General features: G+C 44.2%; 1 protein-coding gene across 6 annotated transcripts in view; it reads right to left on the bottom strand.

Annotated features, from left to right (window-relative positions):
• The window catches only part of LOC105895221 (LIM domain containing preferred translocation partner in lipoma), a 174011-nt gene that overhangs the window by 105342 nt on the left and 44409 nt on the right, over positions 1–24260 (bottom strand). For all 6 annotated transcript variants that reach the window (XM_031574613.2, XM_031574610.2, XM_031574612.2 and 3 more), the window contains one exon: positions 13475–13671. In XM_031574613.2, coding sequence (XP_031430473.1) covers positions 13475–13667 — 193 coding nt within the window. In that variant the 5' untranslated portion in view covers positions 13668–13671. The remainder of the gene's footprint in view (positions 1–13474; positions 13672–24260) is intronic.

Here is a 24260-nt window from a genome sequence, read left to right as displayed (position 1 = left end):
TGAGGTGTAATATAACACATAGTGCTAAGTTACTTTGCTTAAAGGTACACTGTGTAGGTTTCACGCTACCTTGCTTTTTCTCGTGCCAAATAAGTATGTTCCTCCATTTGTCAAAATTTGAGTTCTCAAACTCACAACCCGTGCCTCTCTCTGACCAGCCAGGACGTGGGAGAGCCCGACGAGCTTGTTGTTGTTGTTTAATAAATATACGTATATGCAACTCTGGAGTCCTGTGGTATCTTGAGTGATTTTTCACCTAACAAACTCAGAGAGGAAAGGTCAGAGAGCAGCATGGGGCACATCCAGGTACTCCTCTTGGGAGAGATCTTTAGGCGAGCACATTCTATGCTTGGGGACAAGACTGACTGACTGACTAAGTGCATGTCTGTCGGTCTGACTGACTTATGGCAGTTATCTGACTCCAGTCCTGTATCACATCTCTCGGCATCCATGTGTATCATAAATCAGACACCAGCAGAGAGTCGAGGATGTTGTGTTCAGGTGTAACGTGACAGCCAGCACTCTGCTGAGTATGAGCCAGAGCAGGCTGGAGCCCGGAGGATGAGGTGGAAGTGTGGATCGGATAGCGCAAACAAGAACCCAGTGGATCCCTCTCAAGCACCCAATTGGATACCCAATACAGACTGCCGGCGGTCAGCCAATCAGGGCTTAGCATAGGGCCTCCAAAACACAATGGGCCACCTAGGCACCCCGCCAAGGAGCTCTGGCCCTAATTTGCATGTGTGCTAATCCCTTATTTTATATCAGACAGTGCTCAAGTTTGATATAAAATAAGTATTAACGCAAACATGGGTAATCTCTCCCAAAAACACATTTTATCCTTTCAGAAAAAAAAGGGGGGGGGGGGGGGGGGGGGGGCTTTATTTAGTGTTTTAGTCAACCTATTCACAGATCTGACCTATTTTACCTCTACAATGACCAAAAATGTATTTCCGTGCCCAACCTTGTGTTCTTAAAAGTATAAATTAGTCAAGGGTTCTTCAGAACATACTTTATGTTTCTGTATCGTGTCAATGACACTGTACTAGAAGAGACTTGAAGGCGTTTGTGAGTGTAAAATATACTCTGGTGTTGGAAGTGAAACAGCGGCTGGCAGCCATCTTTCAAAACATTTTAGCAAACAAATAAGTAATGCTGCTGTGTAGAGTGGGAACAGTCTGTGCTGCGGAGTTATGATTCACGTATGACAAGTACCAGAGAGCCCAGAATGTGTCAGGGAAGACACACAAAGTCCACAAAAAATATGAAGCTGTCCACTGACACAAATATTACTAAAGCTTACCCAAAAAAGGCATTTCATATGGTACCATTACGTGACCCAAATTGCATCACCACGAGTGAATGTTTTCAATTATGTTAGACTATATAAATGCAGCCCGAAAGAAGCACTGTGGGTATTTTATCCTTTCGTCATCATTTCATCAAAGCTTTGCATCCATTGCACACTAGGGTGCCACCCAGTCAACAGCAGAGCGCTATGCCACTAAGAATAACTCGGATGTAAACAAAAACAAAATGCACTTCATGACAACACAAGCTATCTTAATCAAAACAAAAAATGTACACACTGGTTCATCGAAATCAAAATTATTTGGCCGCATCTCATCGGATATTGTTTATCACAGCGAAGCAATTTACTGCTCCTGAAAGTTTTCAAGTGGCCACCGCGTCCTGTAATCCTCTTAATAGCACAGAGACAATTGCAGAAGGGCAGATAAGACAGCAGAGATTAAATATCCTAAAATGAGTTTTTGGATTACGAAGCCGACCCAAACATGAAATAAACCCGGGAGAGGGTGAAATCCTGGTAACTTTCGGGAAGAGCAAACAAAACACAAACTGTCTGAGTGTTTGGTGAGGCCTCATTACAACAGATACTCAGTCCTTTTCTTTCTCTTTACAAAGAAAATACACACAACAAAAAGTTGAATTGTAAAGGTGCTCCTTTTCAAAATCACAGTTTGGTGATAAACAAATCCTTAATCCAAATAAACAAGCAATAAATCTAAAGTATAAACTTAACGTCCTAAATCCCAACTGCATTTGGATGTTTGAATGTAGGATAGCTATTCCCCTAAGCGTGTTTCCTGTTTGGCTGTGCACATATGGCCTTCCAAAGTAGAGGATACATCAAGGGGAATGTTGTGAAAGACTATCACTTGCTCACTGCCACTGTTATATTATTCAATTTACTAAAGAGATAGTCGAAATCTTTTCCCTATTATGTGAACAACAAAAACACCACTCTTCACTCGAACTGAATCTGTCTCTGACTGATCCACTGTACCTTCATTACTAGAACATTTGTAGACACTCAAAACATTTTAGATCAAAGTTCACACATGCCCTGCAATCATAACCAAACACTGAGCTACGGGCCTCAAGCTAGTTTGGACTTCTTGTACTTTTTGTAGATGAACAGCACTATATGTTATTGGTCATTCTAGTATTTGCACTAAGAAGATCATTTGACGAATACCCCCGACGTGTGCTTCTGTGGAAAGGCATGTGTACTTTGCAGTGCATGTTATTCTGTGCTGACGGCTGAGTAATATGCCTCAGAGAAGAGCGGAGACACAAGGGGGCAGGTGGGTATCAGGCTGGGAAATTTTTCTGTGCACTGTGCACTTGTGGTGGTGCGCCGCTTCTCAGACACGTTGTGCTAACCACAAGGCCCCGAGGCGTGTCATTCTAGTTGGAGGCTGTCCAAAAAATGGCCTGTTTCGAAAATCTGAAAAGTATGTGTACCTTTTACGCAAGTGCATACTTCGTAGTGCTTGGTCTTGGTAACGCTTAGGCCAAAGAGTCACTGTCTTGTTCTAAGGTTTTCTGAAGGAAGGGCTGTTCTCAATTAGCTTCACAAGCCCGGTGGAGGAATGCATGTAGCACAGCCAGAGAGGGGAAAGAGGGAGGGAGGGAGGGAGAGAGAAAGAGAGGGGGGTACAGCTACAGCTTATTTGCCTTCACTCTGTTTTGTTTCCACACTTCCACACAAAGCAAAACACACTCTTACCTCACAAATACACACTCTCCTAAAATGAACACATATTCTTCCACACTTTCTCTGCCACTATCTCACACACACACACACACACACACTCAAGCATATTTGTCAGTGGCCTTTCTGATATCAGAAAGTTCAATGTGTAGCTCACACCGGTAGGAACGCCAGTCATGAGATTACTGCACTCAGTGGATCAAGGAAGCACTCTGTTACATTTTAAAGACTATGAAAGAGGAAGGAGAAGATGATCTGAAGAGCTGCAGAAAGGTGCGTGCTGAAAGGTCATCTGTGTCCACTTCCCCTCTCAAAAACTGCTAAACTCCACATACAACTACGACATGAATGTGTAATTTATGACAGGAGGTCGCTTAGCTATGTCATAGCACAGAAGCCTATTGGTGGGACTGTTAAGGAGAGATTCATAAAAGATGTCAGTTAATGACACTTGCTTATCTTCCGCTGATAACACTTTTCACACAAACTGGTGTGACTTTCCCATATCTCTCTCCTCATCTGTAGCTGAGTAGATGGTACAGACCACACTCACAGGACACCATTGCTCTAACAGTTACATGGTGCAAGGCAAGGCAAGTTTATTTATATAGCACATTTCATACAAAGAGGCAATTCAATGTGATTTACATAAATAAAAACAAAAAGAATATCCTAATGCAAATCAATATGGAATACAAATATAAAACCACTATGTTTCAACTGCACTCCTGCTTATTTTGAAAGCTACTGTACAGTTTTGCAAGTTAGTTAGTGTTTCTCACTGTCTAGCAAAATCGGCTGTGGTGAAAGCTTTCCAGTAAGAAACATGGGAAGTGAAATCGAAATCAAGTGCTACTGTGACACACTGCGAAAATAAGTTCTTATGTATCCTGGCTATATCAGATGTATTAAACGGCTGAAATGAGGTAGTTCTGGTCTGAGCAGATGCTTCCGCACATCTGTTTTGGTTTGCTTTAGATACAAGAGCTACCGTTCAGACAACTTCCCGCTCTCCATGTCTAAAAATGTGGCCAAATTTGGCGTAGTGCCGACATAGAGGTTGTGATGCTGTCTGTGATTCTCTAATACAGCCACAAATTACACAAGCGCACTATTAAGATATTAAAGCAATGTCGAATAAATCGCTTCTCCTCTCTGCACCTCAAGCTTTTGTTCCGGCAAAAAAGTCAATCCAACTCCACCTTCTTGAAGGAAGTCATTCATTCGGTTTGTGAATCCCACCACTTGGCTGGAAAGAAAGAAAGAACAGGAAAAAACAGCCCTGCCACCATCACTCTCTTCAGACGTCCTTTAAAATCATCCCTTATTTGCTTTATCTCCCATTATGTTCTCCTCTCAATGAAAAGTACCCTTCCTCTGATAATTGACACATCCCCTTATCTCCACTAATACAAAGTCAATTAGCTTGTGGTGGAGCCGTACTTATCCCCTGTAATGCAGCTCTAATGAACCTCATTCAGTACAAGGCTTTCTTTATTGTGCGTTTTAACTCAGGTGAAAATGGCTGTCCAGTGAAGACACAATGACTTTCCTTATCGTCACTATTATTATCATAATTATGAGTATTATTAGTTGACCTTCAGCAACGATGTACTTGCACAGTTAAGGGGTCAGAGAATGTTCCAGAGTTAAGTCACATGGCCAGACTCAGGCCAAAGACCCGAGACCCATGAAGACAAAAACACTTATAATGAGTGTGAATGGGATTGAAATTTGAACATTTTTAAACGTGAAACCGCATAACTAAGGAGAAACGGCTTACAAGAACTGCACCTAAATCTTACATCTCAGTTTCATTGTAAATTAAGATCAAATGTTGGTTTGGTGCCACATGCAATTTAACTAATTTGATTTAATCAACTTCCACAGTTATTTCTGAAGGGATACCGATGTGCTTTCCATATATGCAACATACAGTGAAGTATTTGTTTCTTCATCGTTATTTTTGTTATTAAAAACCGCTGCGGATGTGCCGGATGACTTCAGTCAGTCTCCCATGAGTGCAGGGGGTGAGAGATAACAGTTTCAGCAGGGGCTCCCTGGGGATGCTTCACACACGAGCCACACCACACAGCGAGGAAAGGAGAAGCGTGAAAAGGGCGCGTTATGCAATGCATGTTATTCTGTGGTGACGGCTGAGTAATATGCCTCAGAGGGGGTAAGAGCGAAGGCGCAAGGGGGCAGGTGGGTATCAGGTTGGGGTATTTTTCTGTGTTATGTGTTCTTGTGGTGGTGCGCTGCTTCTCAGACACGTGGCGCTAACCACAGGGCCCCGAGGAGGCCGGCCTGCAAACGCTGGAATACTTCCTGTTCAGAGACAAAACCTTGAGAGCCCAACATCCGACAAGAAACTGAGACGATGTTCAGGAAAGAGCAGGCGCAGAGTACAAAATGTACTGGTATGCACACACACACTAAAGACAGACACACACACACACACTCACACACACATACTCACATGTAGACACAGACATATAGATGCAGACAAATACGCCATCACAGACACAAAAAGATACAGACACACACAAAGATATACATAGCGGCACATCCCCCCCCCCCCCCCCACACACACACACACACACACACGGTTGGATAGAAAATAGGAACTACAGAAAATAAAAAACCTCAAACACCTGTATTCAACTAGCTGGGCCAATGAGCTTACATGTCATAAGAATGAGATTCATTGTTTGAGGTGTTCAGAGAAAACTGTCCAAAACTCTTTGCGAGGCACCCATGCTTAACAGGTAGTACCTCGGAGATTACCTGATGTTATAATGAATGAAAAAATAAACCCCTTCCTTGTCAAGGCAATTATATTCCAGAAGTGAACACAGAAGAAGAGCACTTTGAAGTAGCAGCGCTCCAACACAGGGCGTCCATTATGCAATCTAGGCACTGAGAAGTGGAGCAATGTCATGCTGCTTCCAATCAATTGCATCCTGTAAGCAACTGCATATAAAAAGGGGGGTGGGGGGTTAAAGCGAATGCTGAAAAAAAACACAGAGTGTTACATAAAGCTCGGGTTATCATGACTGGCTTCCAATACCACATCTCTGATGGTGACTCAATGATCATCTCATGCAAATCACAGTGTGAAACTACCCGATGTGGCCCTGGACTTTCATCAGAACAGATTCATTCAACTGCCATCCATAAAAATATGCAAATGCAGAACAGAATCCCCCTGTAATTAGGCGGATGTTGCCATGACGAGCACAGAAACCAGCCATGTGATGTTTATAATTAGTAAGCCTTATCCTGTGCTGCATCGAAATATAGAAGGATGCAAGCCTCAATGCAGGCTCGGTCAATTCAGGTGAGCCTGTCAAAGTCCTAACCCTCAATGGAAATCAAGTGTTTTTGATAAACAATCGTTAACAATGGTCACTATTATACTTTGTATTCACTATTATACACACACCCATACTTATCCATTCACACCACACACACACACACACACACAAACACACACACACACACACACACACACACACACACGTTAAACAGGACTTCTCATGTCACCACTGGATAGACTGGCGTATGTGGTCCCATCCACACACTAAGGTTGCAATGAATTACTATTTTGATAGTCGAATAATCCATCGATTATTGAAATGAATAACCAAATATTCATTAGGCTTTCTTTATTGTGCGTTTTAACTCAGGTGAAAATGGCTGTCCAGTAAAGACACAATGACTTTCCTTATCGTCACTATTATTATCATAATTATGAGTATTATTAGTTGACCTTCAGCAACGATGTACTTGCACAGTAAAGGGGTCAGAGAATGTTCCAGAGTTAAGTCACATGGCCAGACTCAGGCCTAAGACCCGAGACCCATGAAGACAAAAACACTTATGAGTGTGAATGGGATTGAAATTTGAACATTGTTAAACGTGAAACCGCATAACTCAGGAGAAACGGCTTACAAGAACTGCACTTAAATCTTACATCTCAGTTTCATTGTAAATTAGATTTTGGATCAAACGCTGGTGTAGTGCTACATGCAATTTAACTAATTCAATTTAATCAACTTCCACAGTCATTTCTGAGGGATGCAAACATGCTTTCCATACATGCAACATGGGGACTCAATGTATCAATGCCCTAGACCAGACATAATAATAATAATAATACAAATCTTTATTTGTATAGCGCCTTTCATATTCATTCAAGAATAGATGAAAAATGTCTGAGTAAGTAAGTAACTGAATGGTTTCAGGGAAAAGCTCATGTGTGCTGCATATCTATTGTATCTATGTGTGTGTATGCCATCGTTTCAGCAGCTGATTCAGTAACAGGTCTAACCCTGGTATGGCCCAGAACCGCTGGATAACCATCTGACCCTGGTATGGCGACAAACCGCGTACAATGGACAGTATCGGTTTCTGTCTACACTATAGGATCCCGCCTGTTCCAGTGTGTCACTGTCAACAAGGAGTTGAAAGACTCGGGGGTTGTGTGTGTGGGGGGGGGGTGTTAACAATCATCTCAAGTACGCCTTTAAAGCCACAAATTCTTCTTCACTTCTATCACTGACAATTACTTTCACAGCACATTCCCATATCATATACTACTATTGTTTTCCCCCATAAAAGATGGGAAATACTTTACTAAGTACACCCACACTCTGTACATACATATCTGTACCATACCAACATGTTCTATTATAGACAACAGTGGCCTTGACTACAGCCAAGTCACCTCCTATAGCTCTCTAGGGATACCCTTGACACCATGCACTGACAGCAGCAGTATTTCAGACACCTCACTGGTGTGTGTGTGTGTGTGTGTGTGTGTGTGTGTGTGTGTGTGTGTGTGTGTGTGTGTGTGTGTGTGTGTGTGTGTGTGGGTGGGGGGGGGGGTTCCAGTAGGGCAAAACGGTATTACGAAAGTGAGGTTAAGGCCGTATGAGGGGGGTCCAAAAGCTATGAGGCACTGCTGGGAAGTGGCAATCCTCTGATAGAAAGGTAGGGTTAAGCTGAGTTCAAAGTGCTTGGAGTGCGAGGTTTATTTGCACAGAAGAGTGAACTTCAATGACCAGGAACATTTATCCTACAAGCTTCCTTGAAATGTATTTACGAGTGGAGGACAATGGTTAATGATCTGCCAAACAAATCACAACAAGGTATAAACAACGTACGCAACCTCTGTAATCTTTCCTGAACATGAGCTTCCCAAGCTTAAAAAACATTGTTTTTATTTCCATCTGTGAATCTGTGATATCAAAGAATATCCCACAAAAGAATGTAGACTAAAGAAAAAAGGGGGGGATCCAAAAGCCTCGACTTCAGGAAGTGAAGCATAACACATGCTTCATAGCAGAAGCCTTTGTTTACGAGCACCTGTTCGAGTCGCAGCGTTGTTCTGAGTGAGACCAAAACAAATCCTGCGTCTCGCTCGCATGAGCTCACAGCGAGTAAGCGAGTGAGCCTGAGCAAGAAAAACAGCCATGCCCCCCCCCCCCCCCCCCCGGTACCCAGCCGCCCCCCCCACCATCCGCAGCTTCACACAGTGTTGACACATAAATCTGAGTCTTTACACCTGCAATGCATCAGAGCGGTGGCCTCTGCCAGCAAGCATTAGACTGCCTCTCCTCTGATGGACGGAGAGATGCAGCCCTTCATCTCTCTCTCTCTCTCCCTCAATCTCTCTCTCTCCCTCCATCTCTCTCTCTTTCCCACTCCCTCTCTCCCTCTCTCCCTCTCTTTCCCTCTCTCTCTCTCTCTCTCGCGCTCTCTCTCTCTCTTCCTCTGTCTCTCCGCATTCTCTGACTTACATTAGTTTCAGATGAAACAAACACACACCTCCGCCTCTTTTGTTCTGCTTTATCACCGAGACTCTGGTAGTCAGCCAGGGCAGACAGTAAACTTCTCAGGGGAAAAAAAAAAGAAGGAAAATAAAACAAGGCTGAGAATCTGAATCACACCGAGTCTCACCAGGGCACAACACCAGACTGGACCACGTCGACATGTGTCGTGCTCACACTTAAGTCTTTCTGAAGCCAGCCAGAGCAAAAGGAAGCCATTTATGTTAGCAGTACTCCTTATGACTGACCCATGACCTTGGGATCACAAAAGTTATCTCTTGCAATGGAAACAGGCTATTCAGCGGGATATTCAATTGCCATTATTTCAACATAGGATGTTCTGATCTAATCTGCTTACAAAAAAACATATGCCATGTGTTTAGGGTTCGACTGATAAGATAAGTACTGTCCCAAAAAAACAGTGAAATATAGTCATTATAATTCTCATGCATGCAGCAGCGTCCTCCTGCAGTGATGAAAAGTGATGAAACTCAAACTGCTTTTAAACCTCCCAGCTGAGCAAGTTACAGGCTGAACTCTCAACAATCTTCTCCTGTGTGTGTGTGTGTGTGTGTGTGTGTGTGTGTGTGTGTGTGTGTGTGTGTTTGTGTGTGTGTCTGTGTGTGTGTGTATGTGTATGTCTGTGCATATGTGTGTGTGTGTGTGTGTGTGTGTGTGTGTGTGTGTGTGTGTGTGTGTGTAAACGTGAGTGGATTGTCTGGGAAGGAGCATGAGTGTGAGCAGAAAGTTGGTAAGCTGCTGTCTGTGTGTGTGTGTGTGTGTGTGTGTGTGTGTGTGTGTGTCTCTGTGTGTGTGTGTGTGTGTGTGTGTGTGTGTGTGTGTGTGTGTGTGTGTGTGTGTGTGTGTGTGTGTGTGTGAGAGAGAGAGAGAGAGAGTGTGTGTGTGAGAAGAGACGAGCGCTGGTGTCTCCCGCTGTGGGGGGTGTGTGTTCAGGCTCAGAGTGGATCTAATGTGAGAAAGTCCACCCCTCTACCCTCCACCTCTCCACCCCTCCTGCCCCTCCTGCCTCTCTACCCTCCACCCCTCTACCCTCCACCCCTCTGCCCCTCCCGCCCCTCCTGCCCCGTTCAGTGCGATAGCACAACGCTCCCCGCTCCGCTCTCCACTCCGCACCATGCCAAGGTTTTACTTAAATCTACCCCGTCTTTTCATGAGTCTCCACCATGAACAAAGACTCAGCGTCTTTCTCCTCACACCCACCATCAAAGCAATCCAACTGCTACAGGCACACACACACACACACACACACACACACACAACTTAAAGCCCTCAACTTATCTTTTAACTCTCTGAAATATACAAAAATAGAATGGCTTAATTAATACCATTTTTAACAGAGAGATAAAGTTTAAGTCATATTTCTAATCAGCAGGCTTTTTAGGGTCGAAGGAGCCTGCACAGTAGCTATGGCAACCAGTATCTAACAGAGCTTTTATCAGCCAATTAGCGAGAAAAAAAAGTACACTTTTATTACAGAAACAAATTCCTAATAACACCCTTTAGAGAAGAAATTAACAAAGCGACAAAGTGCAAACCGGGAACAGAAACTGTGTTTTTGAAGCTGTGGCAAAAAAAAAAAAAACACACAGGATGCAAATGAGTGCAAGGTGGTGAAAACACTGTAACAAAATCTCCAAGGATTAACTTGATGGATAAGCAGTTTCCTCATCTAAATAGGTAGTATTTGACTACAGTGATCCCAGTCGCATGGCATTGTGGGTGTCTGACACCATAAACAGTGTTCGACTTTGGTTATAGTGGAAAGATGACGGATGAGCTGCTGTTGGCTGTAAACATAATTCTTTATGGAACACTATGTTCTAATGATGACTATTATGAACTAAATATTTATAGTTCACTTCCAGGCTGGGTGACCAAATAACAAAGTTGCCTTGGATCAATGCCTTCAATTTCCAGTTTTGGAATGTAGAAAAAAGGCTTGTCTGAAGACAATATTCTAATGTAAATTTCAGTTTTTTTAATGAATAACAGGAACACTTCGGTGCAATTCATTTCCTAGGATATACTACAGGAAGTCCTTGAACTGGGTAGTGTAGATGCCTCTCCTGAACAGACTTGAGCACAATCAAAGTCAGAGATGTCTGTCGTGAAACATATTAAGCCTCGCGCACAACCTGACGGCGCCAATGAGACTGGTCTTGATCAACAGGAGAGGTCCTTCAAATAAATATAGTTGAAAATGATGACAGTTCACCACACCACCAAAACCATCTTTCATTTGAATTTGTAATCTTAATAAAAAAAATAAAACTACGCAAGTAAGGAATTAACTGTATTCAAGTCAAGGAAAATCATAAATAATTTCCGACAAAGAATCACGTAGACAAGGTTACATGAAATGGCCTCTAAACTGAAGAAGTGAAATGTAAAAAAATAAACGAACCACGGCTTGGAATAACAAAGTCTTGCTGCCACATGAAAAATAAACACTAAAGTTATGAATGATAGACAAAAAGAAAAACCTTTAAATGGCTTGTGTGTTGTGTTGTGCTTGGTAGAAAGGGGGCCGTGTTCTGTCAATAGTTCAGCCCACTGTTATTCAGTCTAATCAGTTCCCCTCATTGCAATGAATTATTATCAGAGAGGAAGAAAGGGGGGACAAGAGAGTGACAAAGACAGGGACACAGGCACAAAGAAAGGAGCCTGCCACACACGCACACACACACACACACACTACATTTCCCCCATTCTCCCTACGCATACACACACACACACACACACACACACTACATTTCCCCCATTCTCCCTACGCATACACACACACACACACACACTACATTTCCCCCATTCTCCCTACGCATACACACACAGCACACACACGCGTGCGCACACACACACACACACACACACACACACACACACACACTACATTCCCCCCATTCTCCCTACACATACACACACACATGAACTTACATTCCTCCTACATCTACACACTTACACCCACCCACACACACACAAATAAACACGCACACTTTCATCCCCCCACATATACACACACACACACACACTTACAGCTCCCACACTCACACATTCAAATATACAGACTCACTCACATATTCACACACACACACACACACACACACACACACACACACACACACACACACACACACACACACAGTTGACATATTCTTGGCACGGGCCAGGCCCATCACAGGCTGCAGTTTGATACTGGGGCCATGCTGCCTGGACGGAATGTGCCCTTCCAAACCTCCAGTGAACGTGGTCATTACATGAACCCCGACCCTGGCACCGCGCCAGTTCCTCCAATGGCTTTATCACCCCCCACCCCCACCCTTACTCCAGCCCCCAGACCACAGATCCCAGCCCCCCCGCCCCCAGCCCCCACCGGCCCCCCTCTACGGCTTCCCACACAGGGCTGCACATACAGCACTCAAAGCGGGGGGTGAGGGGACTCATGGGGCCGCTTCAAGTTATATATATGAAATTCCTTTACATTAGTGCAATAAAAACAACACAGGCTGTGACTGTATGGCTCGTATATGGCGAGAGAGACCACCTCTCCGCTGTCACTGAAACAGGCTCGGGCCAGACCTGGGCCAGACTCCAGGGTTAGTGGCTCTCAGATCAAATCAAATCAAACTTTATTTATTATTATCTATTTCATACAAAGAGGCAACGCGCTCTTAATGCAATGCAATGCACTTAATTACGCGACATGGGGGGGGGGGGGGGGCTCTCTTTCAAGAGACTGGTATGTATTATCCTTACATCGGTTGAGTGTGATGTTTTCAGCCGTTATTGGCTGCTGTCAGTTTGAATTTTCTGCAGATGACTGCAGAACATGCAGAACATGCATTCTGCAGTGAATAATCTATGGCCTGTGGTGGTAGGGATTATTCCAGTGGTTTTAGATCAGTGAGACCTGCTCCATCTTATCCCCAGGACCAGTGCAAGTGTGGTGTCTGCAGGGTTCAAAATGAGGCACTTGGTGTTGACGGCATTATTCTCTTTTAAAAGTCATCAGTGGATAATAAATAAGACAGCCTCCAGATTTCTCGTTCTGGCAAGAATTACAGAGAGATTCACGAACATCCCCCTCTCTCACCCTCTGTAATTTCATACACATAATTACTGATTCTGTGTCATGTACTGTTAACTACATATAACATGCATTGGATGCATTAGTATTAGTTCATGCAAATTAGTGGATGCAGATAAATCATCATAGCATGACATATATGTATACATATAGTATTATGTGTAATGAACTGGAATCAAAGTTCATGAGCGATGTCAGTGCAAAGACAGCACACATACGATCACTTTACTGTACTGATCTAGTCACGGGCTTGCATATTTCCATGTGATTCCATGCATTTAACCCTTGACCTTTTTTAACATAGACAGCTGTTGATGTTTTTGAATGGGCTTTGATTAGTAAATACTATGAGCTACTGCATGTGTGTGTGTGTGTGTCAGTGTGTGTGTGTGTGTCAGTGTGTGTGTGTCAGTGTGTGTCAGTGTGTGTGTGTCAGTGCGTGTGTGTGCGTGTGTGCGTGTGTGTGTGTGTGTGTGTGTGTGTGTGTGTTGGGAGGGATCATTGACTCAGCCATACCTTCATTGTGTCCCCCCTCTCCTGGCGGTTTGTAGGGGTTAAACTTGGGCTTGGGGGCCACGACGGGGGCAAACTTCTTGGGTGGCTGTTGCTGGGAGACGGAGATGCTGGTGGTACCCATGGGTGGGCTGGTCTCCATGCGGGCAGTCACCTGACCCAGCTGCTCTCCTCCACTTCCCTGGGAACTCCACATGATTCTGCACAAACAACACAACGCATGGCTGCTCAGCACGCTATCTCACGGCACACCTAAACATAACACACACATAACATAACACACACATAACATTACATAACACACACCTAAACATAACACACACATAACATAACACACACATAACATTACATAACATGTGCAGGTGTTTCAGTAAAGGTGCTGCTGATGGTCATTTAATATTATGATTATGATTTTATTTGTCAATATTGTATTATTATTATTTATATTATTATTATTAGTAGTAGTAGTAGTAGTAGTAGTAGTGGTAGTAGTAGTAGTAGTAGCAGCAGTAGTAGTAGTAGTAGTAGTAGTAGGAATATAAGTAGTAGTGGCAGTAATGTTACCAACAATGTTACAAGTTCACAGAAAGACTCTTTTATCTGATTCTGATAAGAAATCCTAATGAAGATCAATGTTATAACCCAAAATAACTGAGACACAGCTCTAAAGAAGAACTGTGTCCTCGTGTGTTTAATCATCTCCGCCTTTCGCGTATGACTGTCCATCGGGGTGATGACTCCGTTACAAAGGGCTAATCCTAACCTTTTCTTTTCTTCTCTTCTCTGAGATGCCACAGGGTGCATATTTGTGGGTGTGTCATTTTAGTTCTGCTCCCTGTCTGGTATGCTGCGTGTGGGCTCTGCAGTGTAAGGGCTGCCAACTCTATCAGCATCCAGGCACACCTTCTCACACACCCTCTCAAGTATCACCTCTCTACTCGCACTCGCAACTTTGATCGAACCTTCTGCAAGTACAGCCAGTTCCCATGCTGGTCACAAACACAACTAGGGTCGTAATTCAATTGGTCACACTGAATGCAACCAAAAAGGGCTTCCCGAAAACCACACATCTCTCTGTGAGGACAACTAATTATAATATTGTTTTGTCACAACATAGGAACATATAAAGAACATTTTGTGTGTGTATGTGTGTGTATGGGTGCGCGCTTGTATTTCTGAACAAAAATCGTTTTCGTTACCCTTTGCACTGTAATCGAATTGAATCGTAAGGCCATTGAAGATTCACACCTCTAGTGTGTATGTGTGTGTATGGATGTGTAGGTGTGTGTGTGTGTATGAGTGAAGGTATTGTATGTTTGTGTGTGTGTGTGTGTGTGTGTGTGTGTGTGTGTGTGTGAAGATATTTGTATGTTTGTGTGTGTGTGTGTGTGTGTGTGTATGTATGAGTGAAGGTATTGGTTTGTTTGTGTGTTTATGAGTGAAGGTATTTGTGTGTATGTGTGTGTGTGTGTGTGTGTGTGGCGTGCCAACCACACCACCACACAGATAAACAGCATCAGTTCCCCTACAGCAGCAGCAGCCCAGGGCTCTCCGTGGAAAACTACTGGGCGTGCTCTTTCTGCTGAGGATCGAATGGCATTAACGTCTGGCACACGCTCACAACGAGTTGTTAGGTCAGAGGTGGGAGGCTTCGCAGCCTCAGCCTCAGCCTATTTCAGAGGCAACGTGTTCTGCCAGGCTGGGTAACAAGATAATAAGGAGCACATGTTAAGTTAGGTTAATTGAGGTTGGTCGCTGGGGGGTGGGCGTTGGTGTGTGTGTGTGTAACCTAGAGCCATGCTTCTCGCGTGCGTGTGTGTGTGTGTGTGTGTGTGTGTGTGTGTGTGTGTGTGTGTGTGTGTGTGTGTGTGTGTGTGTGTGTGTGTAACCTAAAGCCATGCTCCTCTCATCTCTCTGGCTAAGCTTGGCCTGGAGAGACTCCTCGTGATCGACAAAAGGGTTTTCCCCTTTATTCCGCGATGGCACCCAATCAACATAACCTTTGTAATTTGATTAGGTGCTTCAGAGGCAATAAATCCTGCCACCAGCCAACCTTCATGGTCACGAGCCGTGGCACAGCACACTATGCTGGATAAGTTGGTATATCCCCCCCCCCCCCCCCCACGCCCCCAACGCATCATTTGCAGGGCATTTTATATGTGAGTTATAGCTGAGAAAGGATTAGTAAGGGAAGGCCAGAAAGGTTTTGAGGCTTGTCGGCTTCGAGGCTATTAGAAAGAGTCCCTTTAAAGTACACAAAACCACTTACTGCCCTGTAACACAACATGAGCAGGACAGAGCCGCGAAGCAATGAGCAATGCTCATGAGGATCGTGGATGTGAAGGAGAATAAATATTCCACTGAGAACAAGACATCCAGTGGACAAACCTGTTTTTTCCTGCCAATGAACGCTGAGACGGGGGGGTTGAAATAACAGAACGACGGCTTTGAGCGCAACCATCAGTGTACATACTGTGTACCTTATCCACACACACACACACACACACACACACACACACACACACACACACACAGTTGTGTTCCTTACAGACTGACGTGTGGTAAAAGCAGACATAACCTGGCCCTTTAAAGTCACTGATAGAGGAGCACAGTGATTAATAGCTGCTTGTGTCGTTCCTCAAGAATGTGATTGCTCAACAGGCCACAATAGAAGTAACACTTTAGAGTACTGGCTGAGGCCACAAACAGCAGTTATTTCACCATCCTATTCCAAAATCTTTTGAAATATTATTTGAACTATTTTCTAAGCCTTGTGTCTGTGAGTGGCTGTGTGTGTGTGTCTGTGTGTGTGTCTGTGTGTGTGTGTGTGTGTGTTCGTTTGCATCCCTTCTCTCTGCTTCTGTTGTTGTTGTTGCTCTTGTGTTTTGCAGTTTGGCTGCATTTTTTCCCATCCTCCCCCTGATTGATGCAAGGTTTTACGTTCTCCCTGCGGAGCCGAGCCAAAAAAGCCCACGCGCAATCATCTTTTAATATCAGCGCGAGCCACCACACACACAAACACACACACACACACACACACACACACACACACACACACACACACACACACACACACACACACAATGCCACAAGATTCTGCAGCGGTGCTGGAAGACGCATCTCTTCTCCTCTGCTTTGCTCTGCTCTGTCAGCTTTCAACACCCAGCGTCTCTCACCCCCAAAAGCATCCCCGGCCAGCAGCAACACACTTTCAGCAAAGCACTCACTCACACACACACTCACACGCTCACACACTCACACAGGGGTGAAGGGAGTCAGGGGAAGAAAGAGAAAGAGAAACAAAAGAGAGAGAGACGTGTACAGCCGTTCCACACAGATTTCGTTTAGCACCTGTCCTAGCGGGCTTCTTGCAGGCAGAGGGAGGAAGAGAGGGATGGCAGGGAAGAAGAAATGGTGTTGCGGGGGGTTGCCGTGAGAGGCGCGGAGAGTTCACAGGAGAGAGTTGGTGAAAAACATGCTTCAGAAATCCCCGGGACCGTCATCCAGGGGCCGTTTGAAGGAGCACATCACACCAGGGCAGTGCCCATCACAGGCAGGGCCTGCGCGCGCTCTGAGCCAATGAGCTTTATTGCGCTCGGCTGGAGGATCCCCAGTCACCACGGCTCAGGGAAAATAACATCAGAGTGCTGCGCTATAAAGCCCTAAAGCTGACCTCTGACCTGCCAGATGTGTAAGGAAGGAGGCTTAAAGAGGATCAAAGAAGCTCCTGCTCCATGTGACACAGCATGGCAATAAGAACAGGTGCCAGGATACGAACCTTCACCCCCCCCAACCCCCACACCCCACACCTCCTTCTCGTTCTCAGATGTCCCAGTCTCCTCCAAGAACTTCACAATTCAATTGCTCTTGACATCACAAGGGCCGGCCTCCCCGGTGCATTGTCTACGAGTGCATGACCTCATCTAATGCCTCTTACTCACATCACAGCCGCAGCAGCTACCGTGGTCAAGGTGAACGGCTTGAGAAAAATCACGGCGCTGATGGGCTGAGTTGCTGAGATGAAAGGAGCAGAGAGGATTGGAATCACCCCCTGATTTGAATAGCAGAACGTGCCAAGACTCTGAGTCATGAGAGTAGCTCGCTTTCAGTCGAACACAGAACACACAGCTGCAGCATCACTGGCCGAAAGGACACCACTGCTCCCATAAAGGTGAAACAAACCACAAAATGGCAAGATAGGAAGTAAACTACAAAAGGTAGGAAGTAAGGAAACCTAAGGAAACTATAGAAGTAAGGAAATAAAAAAAGAAACCCAAAACTAATTAAGGGAATTCTTGTAAGGAATTAAGGAGTCTCACAGTACAATTTGACAGTTTCAAGACAACGCTCGCCCAGACGGAGAGTGTATTTGCAAAAGCCCCGGTCTCTAAATCACGCTTGAGTGAGCGGATAGAAGCGGAGCCTTGAGATGCTCCCCCTCTGACTCAGCCAGGTGAGCTCCTCGTGTGTGACACACGTCGGCCGGACACACAGGGGGCCACTTTAAACAGCTTCAGACAATTTGACAGACAAATTTCAGTGTGTTGTCGCTCCCGTTGTCGCCCGGTGACATCGGCAGGGCATGCGCCGAAAGCGCTGGCCTGATCGAAAGGGCTTGAGTGACAAGTAAACAACGCACCCGAGAACAACAAGCCGCTCTGACACCGCAGCGCACACTGGCTGCGTCTTACGAGCAGGGCTTGACAGAACATCAGACTCCTCTAGACATCTCGGTCCAGAAATGCTGAAATTAATCGTGTTTGACTTGGGTGTGCTGTTAAGAGCCCCAGAAGAAAATACCAACTAATGAAGCGCAGTCACCTTTTTTCAACTTGAACAAAGAGGCTTTTTTTTTTCTGGCAACTCAGCGCGTGCACTGAAAGCCTCAATAGAAACGTGATATTTTCAAAGAACATCTATTCTACAGGTGCAGTTTAATTTGGTCTCTGACTTACACTCAGTAATTAAAGGTTAAACCACCGAAAGGCAACAAGGCAAAGAGCTCAGACCATGTGGCCACGCAGAGTGGAGCACGGTCCCTTTGATGCTAGCTGCTGATGAAAATGAACACACACACACACACACACACACACACACACACACAAACACACACACACACACACACACAGACACACACACACACACACACACACAACCTTTAGACAGACAGACAGACACACACACACGTGGGGAAGTCAGAATTGTATTTTTGGGTGGGCCTCTGCAAAAGTGAGCAGGCCGGGTTTATCACAGCCTGTTATAGCCTAAAGCTGACCACCATGCAACCCGAGTGTCGTAGGCTCAATAATGAAGCCAGTTCAGTCTTCTGCTCTTTGGTGTCACTGAAATGGAATTTGTAGTAAAACAAAGATTACAGCAGACACCGCCGCGTCTCTATCCGTCAAGCTCACTTTTAAAAGCATAGGTAAAACGCATGGCATGCTTTCACAACAAACAAATTGCACAAAAAGCACATTGTGATGACAACAGGCACATTAGCCTACTAGCAGGTTTACACCACTGTATCTATATGGTCCAAATTGTGGAGAATCTCCCACAGCAACAACAGCCAGTATAAGGGCAGATCGCTGCTATGCAGATATGGAATTGTGGTTTTGCATCAGTCTCAGGCTCATCTGAAAGTGTTTATGGTTATAACACAGTCATTCTGGAAATGCAAACTATGTTTATTTATCGTCGTTGGTTTGGCGTGGATCAAAGATGTGCATTATGTTCTATGTGAAGAACAGGGCCTGTTTGGTAACTTTCCCTGGCTGGACATCCATGATGATACCACTAAATACACACACACACAGTTACATGAACAAACATACACGCATTTATGTTTACAGAAACATATGCGTGTCAGAAGCAACACACACACACACACACACACACACACACACACACACACACACACACACACACACAAATCGAAAAACACAGTTACATGAACAAACATACGAGATCCAGTACCGTGGGTTTACCAGCAAGATTAACTACTACGGTTTGATGCGTGAGATTCAGTAGGCCTTTTGTAGTTTGACACCTCAGCCATGTTGCAAGGTTAAGACCACGTCTACAAGCCACCACGCACTGGTACCATGTCTGCATTATGGTGTGACAAGCTTTCCACGTTGATATGTACATTTCAGTACTATGGTTTGCCTTTCAAAGATTGTTGGCTATGTTGTAGGGTTACGGCTAGCTCTACAAAATCGGAATGCAATGACAATTTATACCGGCTCTACATCTACATACAGATATGGAATTGTGGTTTTGCATCAGTCTCAGGCTCATCTGAAAGTGTTTATGGTTATAACACAGTCATTCTGGAAATGCAAACTATGTTTATTTATCGTCGTTGGTTTGGCGTGGATCAAAGATGTGCATTATGTTCTATGTGAAGAACAGGGCCTGTTTGGTAACTTTCCCTGGCTGGACATCCATGATGATACCACTAAATACACACACACACAGTTACATGAACAAACATACACGCATTTATGTTTACAGAAACATATGCGTGTCAGAAGCAACACACACACACACACACACACACACACACACACACACACACACACACACACAAATCGAAAAACACAGTTACATGAACAAACATACGAGATCCAGTACCGTGGGTTTACCAGCAAGATTAACTACTACGGTTTGATGCGTGAGATTCAGTAGGCCTTTTGTAGTTTGACACCTCAGCCATGTTGCAAGGTTAAGACCACGTCTACAAGCCACCACGCACTGGTACCATGTCTGCATTATGGTGTGACAAGCTTTCCACGTTGATATGTACATTTCAGTACTATGGTTTGCCTTTCAAAGATTGTTGGCTATGTTGTAGGGTTACGGCTAGCTCTACAAAATCGGAATGCAATGACAATTTATACCGGCTCTACATCTACATACATTTTTTGACATGGACATATAAGACTAGATGCTATGGTTTGTTTTCAAATATTTTAGCGTGTTACAATGTTAAGAATACATCTCCAAAGTCACCACGAGCTGATAATTTGAACCACGTGTTCATTATAACCGAACTTTTGAACTATAAACAAACTGTTGACATGGAATAGGCAATCAGTTATCTGCTCTTTAATCTAAAGGAAGTAACTAAGAAAATTAAATGTCGTCTGTGCTCTGTACTATCTGACCCCTCTGCCTGAGCCTCACCCGTCTAAGAGACCTGTTGAACAGTGACCCAGCCAGACTGGCGCACTGGGAGAGGGCATGGTCTTAATACCTCACGTTCTCCTAGGGTACCAGAGTACATGAGTACAATGTTTTCCTTTGACCCAACACATACTGATGAGATGCATTCTTTCCTTGGACTGTACGTCACTTCAGAGAAAAGGTAAGGTACTTATTAATATTAATTTTACAGAAGGAGCATAGTTCCTTAAAGAATATGAACATTTATGATTTATGGGAGAGCTAATGCTCATTTATTCTTTGACATCCTATTTCTTAGAAGGACCACATTAAAAAAAAAGAAAAAAACGTATTGAATTTTGCCTAATTATCCTGCACAGACATGGTTCAGTATTAGGGGTCAAGGGTGAATAATTGAGCCTAATTAATTAGGTTCTAGTGAATTAACAGTAACCTGCTTTGCTGCTGACGACGACTGCTCCAGTGCGTCCCATACCACGTGAGCACGCCACTGGCTCTTTAGATGCTGCCCGTCAAGGTTAGTGAGAATTGTTCACCTATAAATAACACAGTGTTTTACTTCCCCCCTCCAGCACCGCCGGACCTGCTCTGTCAAAGCCACTGCTATTGATCTCCGCACTGCCTTCTGGAGGAGAACCATGACAATATGTTCAGCATGCAACACACACAAATCGATTGCCTGATGTCTGGAGACATCTTCCAGTCTCTCTTCTTTTTTTTTCTTCTCCGACATCGGTGCACTTATAAACTGACAGAGGTTAAGCAGCTAAAACATCAGGGCCTTGTACACAAATGTAAAAATAAATAAATAAATAAATAAATAAATAAATAAAGTAAAATCTTAACTTGTCCACTTTAGTATGGGTTTTGCATTAGCATTCTCCCTTTCCTTAAGGAATCAGTTAAGGGTGTTGCATAAAAATGATTCTCTTAGGTAGAGTGAGAGAGATTTACATAAATGTATCAGGATTTCCAGTAGTACTTTTCTTACCAGCCCGGTGTCCAGAAAGAATTTATTTTACCAGACAAATTCAAAACTTACCGGCGCATGTTTCAATAACAATCTATGTACACCTAGGTTGACAAAATAATGACAACTGTTACCAGGATGTTTTCTGGGGTGGGCATTTGGATGTTGGGTGGACAACTAAATTCAACATGAATATGTCCAAATATTACCCGTCTGGTGTGGTGTAGGCTGTAACTGCAATTTGATGCAATCAAAACTTTCAAAATGTCTTGCTTAGCAAGAATAGACATGAAGCTAAAGAACTAAAGATGAAAACTGAAGAAAGATACTGAAGTAGTAGAAATAGAAAAATTTGACAAGCTAATCACCATGATGTGTCTGCCAATCAAAATTAGATTTCTATTCCTTGCCATGAGTGGAGCTCAGACTACAGCTAGATTGGGAATGAAATGTGATTTGATCAAATCCGTTTTCTCCCATGTCATCCGGGAGCAGTCAAGCGGTCGGATATAGTTCAGTTATTGGTTTATTTGCTTCGGTGGAAACACAAATGTAAGGATTTATTTATGTTTTATATGAGCATTATTACCGGTTATGAATGTATTTATTCAAATGTATTTTCATATTCATATTCAATGTATTTATTTATTATTACCGGTTATGGTTTTCAATTTTACCAGGCAAATTCCCAGCTAACGGAAACCCTGACGTATATATATATTTTACATATGGCATATAGACACGACCAAATATGATAAAAGAGATTGCTTTAGTGGTGGGCAGTGTTTGGAGGTGAAACTCCAAAATATGGATTTTTTTTTAAAGTGTTACTTAATGACTTTACAACGGCAAATAAAAAGATACATTCAAGCTTTGGGAGAAATAAAGGAACATGCAGGTGTATTTTCACTAACCAGAGTAAACGGTCATGCTAAAATGAGGTAAGTCGCACTCGTGCTGATCTGCATTGGAGTTCCTAGCATATAGTCAGTCTATTAAGCTGTCTGAAAACTAACAAACCTCAGATTGATTAACTCCTTTGTCTGTAAAAGAGAAGCCTGGTGTTTTAAGCACAAGGCCAGCTGAGCGATTTAGACCCAATTCTGTGGAGTTCTATAGATCCTGTTGCTGCGGTTAGGCTGCTATTCAAATACACATTTCACTATTCCTCCAGTTGTGGGTTATCTCGTTGCTGTTTTCCTGGGAACTACTCCAACCACTATGTTTTGGTAAATGTTTTCCCACATTAGAACCAGCACACCAATACCTGCACGTTCAGTATGGATTAAGCGAAGGACAAACCAACGGGAGACTTTCACCTCTTTCTCTTGTGATCTTTCCTTTAGGCTCTCCCAATATAAAATGCGGCCACGGTTTTAAATCACTTGTGTATGCGTGGTATTGTTCACTTGCAATCAAACGGTGACGTTACGCATGTTCCACAGGAGGAGAGACGTGTGAACACTTCATCAGTAATGTGCCATGGTGTGACTAATCACATGAAAGGCCCAGAAAATGTGCGAGGATTGGAAAAACCTGCCTTTTGAGCTTCCTTTAAAAATGATCTAATTTCATACCATCAGACATGGGGAGATGCTATAGAAATGGAGGGATTTTGAAGCATATACTCGTAAGGACATAATGGCAGGACTAAAGGAGGAAGAAAAGGGAGAACTGATATCCTCTTCCTCTCTTTGGTCCTAAACTTTGGTGGTGTGAAGGTTTTACCATACCTGACCACAAATGCAGCTGTTTTAAAACTACCTGTGATACCACTATGCACTCTTCCTCTCTTTGGTCCTAAACTTTGGTGGTGTGAAGGTTTTACCATACCTGACCACAAATGCAGCTGTTTTAAAACTACCTGTGATACCACTATGCACCACTATGATCCCCACAGCAACACAAAGGGAAAGGATTTCCCTCCCCAGTGCTCTTTAAAGTGAAACCTCATTGTTTTGGTGTAGCGGCTGTGTGAGTCTGATTTCTTCCGGCTGGAGCGCCTGATGAATTTGTAAAGAGGAGGACGAGTGCGGTGGTTGGGCCTGTGCTGCTGTGGGTGAGCGCTGCTCCTCCGGTCCTATCGCCGTCAGAGCTCCTTCCCCGGGAGCACTCAAGACTCCCTCCACCTCCTCCGCCTCCACCCCCGCCAGCGCTCAGAGTGGCCAATCACAACAGCAGGTCCCCCCGGAACAACACACAGGGAGAGAGAGAGAGAGAGAAAAATGGAGAGAGGGAGAGGAAGAGAAACGGAGAAAGAGACAGAGGAAGACTTAATCAGACTGCCACTGCCAAGGCTCTCTCGAGTAGGTGAATTAGAAAGTGATGAATGGGAATCAGGGGAAGAGGTGATGGTGACGCACGTTGAGGAGCAGGGTGTCTAAAGATGGGGGGTGTCAGTGGGGTTTTGAGGAGGACGTCGGTGGTTTGAATTAGTGCTCATATGCTACATGACGCTACGCAGCGCAGCGCAGCACAGCACTGGCACTCAGCCATGCGTGGCTAACTGCTTTAAAAATTAAAGGTCCCCTTCTGCGCACACAGGAGCCACAGCCAGGCCCCAGCCCACCCGGCCCTCCCCACCTCAGCTCCGCTCCGCGCTCCGCACACTGCCTTTCCTCGCTCCGCGCT

The sequence above is a fragment of the Clupea harengus genome, chromosome 10 (genome assembly GCF_900700415.2).
Source record: "Clupea harengus chromosome 10, Ch_v2.0.2, whole genome shotgun sequence".
Lineage (NCBI taxonomy): Eukaryota > Metazoa > Chordata > Actinopteri > Clupeiformes > Clupeidae > Clupea > Clupea harengus.
This window is presented reverse-complemented; position numbering and strand designations above follow the sequence as displayed.